General features: G+C 47.7%; 1 protein-coding gene and 1 long non-coding RNA gene across 3 annotated transcripts; both read left to right on the top strand.

The window, feature by feature from the left end:
• Positions 1 to 349: 349 nt before the first annotated feature.
• LOC136371460 (polymeric immunoglobulin receptor-like) lies at positions 350 to 3943 on the top strand. The gene is made up of 5 exons (XM_066335561.1): positions 350 to 386; positions 1777 to 2118; positions 2867 to 3187; positions 3260 to 3589; positions 3828 to 3943. Exons 1-5 carry the CDS (start codon positions 350 to 352, stop codon positions 3941 to 3943), a joined length of 1146 nt encoding a protein of 381 aa, XP_066191658.1.
• Positions 3944 to 4470: 527 nt separating this feature from the next.
• LOC136371434 (uncharacterized) lies at positions 4471 to 7824 on the top strand. 2 transcript variants are annotated; one of them, XR_010745347.1, is made up of 5 exons: positions 4471 to 4509; positions 5531 to 5637; positions 6277 to 6415; positions 6846 to 6891; positions 7589 to 7824. It is a non-coding gene; the product is annotated as an uncharacterized lncRNA (long non-coding RNA). The 2 variants fall into 2 exon arrangements; XR_010745346.1 differs by lacking the exon at positions 4471 to 4509 and having other exon boundaries at positions 5344 to 5637.
• Positions 7825 to 8059: the final 235 nt, after the last annotated feature.

Raw genomic sequence — 8059 nt, forward strand, 5'->3', positions numbered from 1 at the left:
CCTAAAAACTAACATTAAATGAGATTAAAACAGAGCTGAGGGCTCTGTCCTGCAGACCAGCAATGAGCAAAAGAGGGAGTGCACTGCTGGACATCAGAAAAGATTAAATAACCATAGGAACCACGGCTTTACTGATTTTTTATTTTTTTTAATGAAAAAAAGAAAAGCCGTTCAGCTCTTTGCAGAGCAATTTTTTTTTATCTCCTCATTGCTTCAAGTCCTGCAGTCTGAGTCTCCACCATCCCTCTCTTTTGTTTGATAACACAGAAATCAGCAAAACGCCGTCCCCACCGAGAGGTTTGGGAGGATTGCCGAGGGAACGCACGAGGGAACACTCGGGAGGCTGGACATGGTCCTTCTCCTCCTTTTGGCCGCTCTGCTGCAAGGTGAGTCAGCCCGCCAGCCCCTGGGGGGACAGGTAACGCTGGAACCGGGGACAAGGCTGTGTTCTCCTGGCTGGATCCTGCCCTGGACACCAATCACCTCCAGCTGCAGTGTGGGAACCAGTCTGAGCACCCCTCTGCCCACCCCAGACCTGCAGAGATTTGTGGTGAGGGCTCAGAGGAGAATCCCAGCTCCCTGCAGCATCCACAGGGGGAAAAGGATGTTGCCAGGTCAGGAAAAGGATGTTGCCAGGTCAGGCAGAGGTTGCAAACACCAAAGTTGGGGTTTTTTTTCCATTAATTTCCGCCCATGACCTTTAACTCCAGGGCTGGGGGGTTCTGTAAGGGGCATTGAGGGTCTCCCCATCTGTGCCAGCGACACCAGGGGCGCTCAGGAAGGGAGAACACCACACCCAAAAGAGATTTTCTGAGCCACGTGTCCTCCTGGTGCTGTTTAGAACCGGAGCCCTGCCTCGAAGGAGCCGTGCTGGGCTTCTGCTGGAGCCCAGGGCATCCCTTTGGACACCCTGGAAGGTCACAGAGCTCAGCAGAGAGGACGGGGACCCGTTTAAGGGGGTTTGAGATCTGTACAAGAGGGTTTGAGATCTTTATGGGGGGCCTGGGCTCTGTCCAAGGGGGTTGTAGACTCTGTCACAGAGTCCAGGGAGACACAGCCTTTGATCTCAGTCCTTGGAAAAAACTTCCAACATTGAGAGAGGAGTTACAAACCACAAAGGTGTGAAAACAACAGTGTAGCTCATCACGGGGTGAGAAATTGTGTAGTTTTGGGGTTCTCAGAATGGAGGTGAGGGGGGACAAGATGGAGGGTTTAGGGCCGTGCCCTGGGCTCTTCTTCTTCTCCTCCCCTGGCCTCCATCTGCTGGTGACAGTGGCACAAAGCGGTTTAAGGGGATTGGGTCAGAGCAGAGGTGACCCTGTGAGTGCAGGTGATGGGCACAGAACTGTAAATAACAGACACGTCTTTATCTGTATAAATAATAGACAGGTCATTATCTGTATATATAATAATAATAATAATAGACACGTCATTATCGGTATAAATAATAGATAGGTCATTATCTGTATAAATAATAGACACGTAATTAATTATCTGTATAAGAGGACAGTGCCCTCCCATCGAGGGGAGCCGTCCTGTGTCCCAGCAGCAGAACAAACCTCGGCTGGGCACAGAGAACATTGTGAGAGAACAATTAATAAACAATGTGAGAAACCCAGAAAAAACAAGTCCTTGAAGACTCCGTTTCGTCCTCACATCTGGCTCAGGGCCTTCAGAGGGCAAAAGACTCTCTGGAACCACCCCCTGAACCTGGGGTGAGCAGAAACCCAAACCCGAGGGGCTGGGAGTAACCAAAGTGTCCTTTGTGTCCCCCAGAGCGCGCGGGCTGCAGCCTGCACGGCTCCAGGTTCCTGGCAGGACCCCTCGGAGGCTCCATCACCCACCAGTGCTTCTACTCGCCCACCGCGGCCAACAGGCACCAGCGGAAATATTGGTGTAAAATAGCCCCCAACGGGCTCTGCTACACCATCGTGTCCTCCAGCAGCTCCCCGTGCCGGGAGTACAGGGGCAGGGTGACCCTGGGGGACGTCCCCAACAACGGCACCTTCTGGGTGACGATGACGGGGCTGAGGAGCAGCGACACGGGCACTTACAGGTGTGGCATTGGTGACTCCAACCAAGGGCTCTACGTCAGCCTCAACCTCACGGTTCTGGCAGGTGGGACTTCATTTTGTGTTCTTGGCTCCTGGGAGAGGTGTGGGAGCAGGTGGCTCTGAGGGGGTTTTGTGTTAGCCAGATGTTTGTAGTTTTGAAAGGTGTTTATTTAAAATTTATTTTTAAATTATTTTTATATATTTAGAATATTTTCTTTTTTTATTTATATACTTTATACATTTATTAATATATATATTAATATGATTATATTTTGTATATTAATAATTTGTTATAATTTATAATTATAATATATTATAAATATTTTTATAATTTTTCTGTTTGCCAGATATTTGTAATTTATATAGATATTTATTTATGATATATAAAATATAGAAAAATCATTATTATATGTTAATACAGTATATAAAATATATGTAAAATGTATATTTAGAGAATTGTTTTTATATAATTATATATATTTATTTGTAATTTTTCTGTTGCCCAGATGTTTATAATTTATATTTTTTTATAATTTCTTATAAATATTATATTCATTTATGTAATTCTATTTAATATCTGTAATTATACAGATTATTTATCATTTTCCTGTTAGCCAGATACTTGTAATTTTTATATATGTTTATAATTCCTTATAAATACTATATTCATTAAAGTAATTATATTTAATACCTGTAATTATACAGATTATTTCTCATTTTTCTGTTAGCCAGATATTTATAATTTTATAAATTATAAGTATATTGATATATATTATAGTATTATAAATAAATATATTATAATTATATAAAAGGTGCCACGGTGTCAAGGCCAACGCAGCTGATCCGAGGGGAGCTCCACGGCTCTGTCACTGTCCTGTGCCCCTCTGGGGACACCCAGAGTGGCCACCAGAGGTTCTGGTGCAAAGTGGGCCGAAGTATCTGCACTCTGGTGGCCACCTCTGACGGCTTCGTGGGCAGGAGGTTCCAGGGACGGGTGGTTCTCACCCCTCAGGACGCCTCTGGAGCCTTCAAAGTGCTGATGAACGACTTGAAGAAGGAGGATTCGGGGCTGTACCTGTGCGGGACACGAGGGCAGGACAGGCCCCAGGAGGTGGTTCTGCAGGTGGCCACAGGTAGGACAGGGCACGGCGGGCTCAGGGCTGGGTGAGGGACGTAAAACACTCACTGTGTGTCCTCCCCTGCAGCCTCCACCCTTCCCAGGAGACCCAAATTCCTCAGCGGCACCCTCGGGGGCTCCGTGTCCTTCCAGTGCCACCACGACCCCGAGGGGACCTACGAGGAGAAATACCTGTGCAGGTGGACAGGAGGGAGCTGCCAGCTGCTGCTGGACCACGACGGGTTTGTGCTGGAGCCCTACCGAGGGCGGCTGCAAATATCCAGCAGCGACCCCGAGCACGGGAGCTACACGGTGCTGCTGAGGCAGCTGAGGGAGGAGGATGAAGGCTGGTACTGGTGTGGGGCCAGCAGCGGCCACTCGCAGCTCACGGCCCCCCTCAAGCTGCTCATCCACAAGGGTAGGTGGGTCCCCAAAACCACCCCACACCCTGAGAAGCAGCAGCTCTCCCTTTTCCTTCGGTTATTACCAATGAACCTGATGGTGAAGGTTTTCAGGGGGTTTTCAGCTTTAAAAATTTTCAGAAAGAAATATTTAATTTTTTTTCCCAAAGAACTTTACTAGGTCTGGATGATGGTATTGATTATTTATGATGCGAATTCCCCCAGGATGTGACCTCCTGGTCCTGGCACGTGCAGCACAGGGCTCTGAAGAGAAGCTGAAGGTTATCCTGCAGTTTGAGCAACTGCAGAGTGTAAATAGACAGATCCATGGAACTCCTCTGGCAAAGGTGGAAGGAGAGGGGTTAAAGTAGGACTGTTTGCCAGGTATCCAGGTTTTCATCAGTGTGCCTGTAGCACTCCGAGGAGAACAGAAATGCCTGAGTTTGGTGTTTTTTCCCACAAAATGTGAAGTGAAACATGTAAATTTTTATAAACCTGACAAACACCTCTGGGGAGGGCAGAAGGAGTGGGGTTGGAATAGGACTGTTTGCCAGGTATCCAGGTTTTCATCAGTGTGCCTGTAGCACTCCGAGGAGAACAGAAATCCCTGACTCTGGTGTTTTTTCACACAAGATGTGAGGTGAAACGTGTAAATCTTTGCTAAATCTGACAAATGCTTCTGCCACAGGGGTTAAAGCCTCAAAATCCTGTTTTCTGTAGGGACCTGCTCCTCACGGGACCCAGGAACAACCAGGGCCCCAAATCCTGCTGCCCTCAGCACAGCCAGGCACAGGAGCGTGGCAGAGGTGATGGGCACTGTCCCCAAGGGCACCACCAAGGGCGCTGTCACCCAGGGCAGCAGCTCCCTGCTGCCCACTGCCACCTCTGCCACCTCTGCCACCTCTGCCACCTCCCCAGGTGAAACCTTTCAGGAGAGGTGAGTCCTCACCCACATCCTTGCTGTTTCACGCCCTGTCAGCCCCACTCCCCGGGCTCCTGTGGAGGCTGTGCCCAGCTGAGGACTCCTCCAGGAGCCACCAGAAGGGAGAGGAGGCAGCGAGGTCACCTCGTGTCTGTGCACACTTTGGGCTTGTCCCTGACCCTCCTGTGGAGCAGACACCAGAGTCAACAGCTGTGCTCCTGCCTGTTTCCCTGGGCTCAGGAGGGGCTCAGGACCTTGGGAAAGGTGGCTGAGACTTGAGTGACAGCCCTGGTGAACGTGTGGCTGCTGCACAGCCCAGGGCACCCCTTCCCCAAGCAGCAGCCAGGAGCCCAGGGGCAGTGCCGGGAGCTCGCTGCTGAACCAGGAGTGAGTTTTGGGGGAGGTTCATCCAAAGGCTGGCGGTGTTCTGGTCAGGAATTATTCCCTGGTTTTTCTCCATGCCAGTTCTTGTGTCCTTTCCCGGTGGATTTGCCTGCTGTGCTCGCTGTGGGCAGCTCCCAGTTCTCCCCCAGCCCTGCTGAGGGGATCTGCAGCAGATGCAGCGGGAATGGAATTGCAGGATCAGCCAGAACCCAGCTGGGCAAAGTCCACAAATCCAGTTCCATGCCCAGATGGACACCTCAGACTCCCCTCCCCATGCCCAGCTCTCCCCAGGCCACATCTCCCCTCATCCTGGCAGAAGGAGGGAAGACACCTTCCAAAAACGTGAGGGTCGTAACCACTCACCAAAAGGATGAAGTTGTGAATTTGTGTTGTGCCAACAGCTCCTTTTCCCTTTGGAAAGATTTCCCTGTCATCTGATTCAGCTGGCAGCACAAACCCCACACATGGAAATCACTTCCTCGTAAGCCAAACTCCAGACCAAATTATTTCAACTTCCCTCGACTCTGTTGACTTTTGTTTGATTCAGCCAGAGTTTACAGCTCCTTGGTGCTCTTTGGTGTGAAAAGAAGCACCTGCACGACCACAGAGGTGCCTCCAAACCTGATTGACTCCTGGTGGTTCATCTCCCCAGCTCCTCAGGAGAACCAGGGCTGCTCCCAGTGGTGTTACCAGTTCTGCTGATCTGCATCACCATCGCCCTCCTCACCCTGGCCAAAATCAAGTTTAAAAAGCAGACAGGTAAATTGGCCAGGCAACACCTTTTGGGGTTGGATTTTTTTTTGGGGGGGTGGAATTTTTAGGTTTTTCAGTGGTTGTTTTGCAAGGGCTTTGCCTGTGGTGTCCAAGGGCTGGAGTCTGACCAGTGGAATATTTCCATCTCCCAGACACGTGTCCGTGCTGCAGCCCCAGAACGTGGCTGGAGCTGCAGGCAAAGTCCTTCAGAAGTTGTTTGGTTTTGTTTCAAACGTGCTCAAAGGCAAAGCAAACGAGGGAAATGAAAACCCTGCTGAAAGCAAGGCTGAGGTTTTGTGTAGAGAGGATTTGTGGCTCCGTGGGTGATGGAAAATCCTGGAGGGAAGGACCTGTGTGGTGTGAGTGGCTTCACTCTGGGCAGCTTCTGGGCCAAATCCTGCTCATTCTGTGAAAAAACTGACAAAAACAGGCCCAAAAAATCCCTCCTAATAACAGATTTGCAAAGATACCTGCATCTGTCCTAATCCAGACCATGATACATCCACAGAAATGAAATTTAGGGACAGAAAAACCTCCGGCGATGACAGCGGTGAGGGGAAATACATCACTCACGAGAAGGAAACTGTGAAATAATGGCCTCATTTGGTGTCTGGGATACCTAAAGAGGTGTGTTTTGTTTTAAAGGAGAAGGAAGAAGCACCACGGGGAGCCTGGAGGCAGCTTTGGGCCGTGCTGGGCTGAGCCCTGGGAGGGAGGAAAGGATGGAGGAGAGCCCGAGAGCAGGAGAGGAGCAGGAATTCCGGATGGGCTCTGGCAAATGTAGGTGGGTGTTGGCTGAAGCTGCCACTGCAGGCGTCATCTCCCCTTGGTGAGAGAGAATAGACCAAACTTTAGGCAGGGATTTTTAATTTGTGGCTTAGTAAGGAAAACACCTCCACGGGAGAGGCACCAGGTTTACAGTCCAGGAATTACAATCCACAGTCCAAAAATCACATTCTGCTGCCAAACTGTTGCCTTTACTACTTCCCCAGAAATGTTAAGATTTCATAAGACTTGGGTTAAATCCTACATAAAGTTTATATATTTATTGTAGGGCCGATTATAATTTTTGTTTGCAAGCAGTAAAGCTTTTATCACTGTTCCTGCCTCTCGCAGTAAATTCTGATTCCTTATCACCTTTCTCAGCATTACACAGAAGTAATTATTGTTCACTGTGTTGCAACGGTGTCATTCTTTTTTGTTCTATTGTGCAGGACAATCTCTGGAATCCTTGGAAATATCAGGATGACCAGCTTCTATGTAAGAGATTGTTGATGCTTTTTTTTTTTAGAGAAAAGCTCCTGTAAAAATCATCTGAGAAAATACTTTGAAGTGTGTCTAATGTGTGGGAATTTGTGGCAGTGAAAAAGATTCCACTGGAAAAAAATTAAGTGGATTAGTGGCTCAGAAATTTGGTGATTTCATGTTTCACTCCAATGCACTCAGAGCCAACAGGGGTCTTCTGGTGTAAAAGAATATAAAGAATAGAATATAAATATTCTGTATTTAATATAGAACAGAAAGAAAAATATACAGATATTAAGATAAGATATAAATATAAATGTAAATGTAGATAATATAAAGAAAATATAAATGTAAATATTAGAATAGAAACATAAATATAAAGAATAGAAAGAAAACATGACACCTCCCCTAAAACCTTGAAAATAAACTGCCAACATTCTGTGAAAAAACTCCTAAAGGGAGAATGAAACCCAGAAATTATTTGTGCCTTTTCCTCTCAGTGGGGTAAAGCCTGGGATAATTCTCTTTACTGAGCAGGAGGTTGACTCCAGAACTTGGGGTTCTCCACTTTTCTGTTCCCAGAACTCCTTAAAACCTCACTTAAAACACCGAGTTAGGCATAAACCCAGAAACACCCATGAAATGACTTCTACAAATACCACGGAGAGGCAATGCCAGATCACAGCTTCTCTCCTGTTTCACTATTTTACAGTTACCTCATGGGGAAAAGTTACTTATCAGGGTGCCTGAGGAAGACCTGTGCCAGAACCTTCTGTGAAAACCCCTGAGTGCCTGAGCTGGGAATTTTCTCTGTGGAAAGCCAAGCCCCCAGCACCTCCACTGCTCTCCTCAGAACCCAAATCCCCTTTGCTGAGAGCTGAACCCCCACTCTGCCCAAACTGCTCCGTGTTCTGCAGCAGAAGCAATAAAATAAAGCACCTGAAGCCAGCTGTGTGTGGGTTGTTTCCCTGAGGAAAAGGTAAAGCTGGGGAGGAGTGGGGAAGGATAAACCTTTGTGGCTTCAGGGTTGCCCATATTGGAGAATCACAGCATGGTTTGGGATGGAAAGGATCAGGCTGCTCAAAAAAAAAAGTATTTTCTGGGTTTTTTTTTAAAAAATCCTTATCCATGGAGTTGTTTTTCAACACATAAACCACGTCTCGTTTCAGTTTCTCAGACACCC

The sequence above is a fragment of the Sylvia atricapilla genome, chromosome 25, assembly GCF_009819655.1.
Source record: "Sylvia atricapilla isolate bSylAtr1 chromosome 25, bSylAtr1.pri, whole genome shotgun sequence".
Taxonomy (NCBI): Eukaryota; Metazoa; Chordata; class Aves; order Passeriformes; family Sylviidae; genus Sylvia; species Sylvia atricapilla.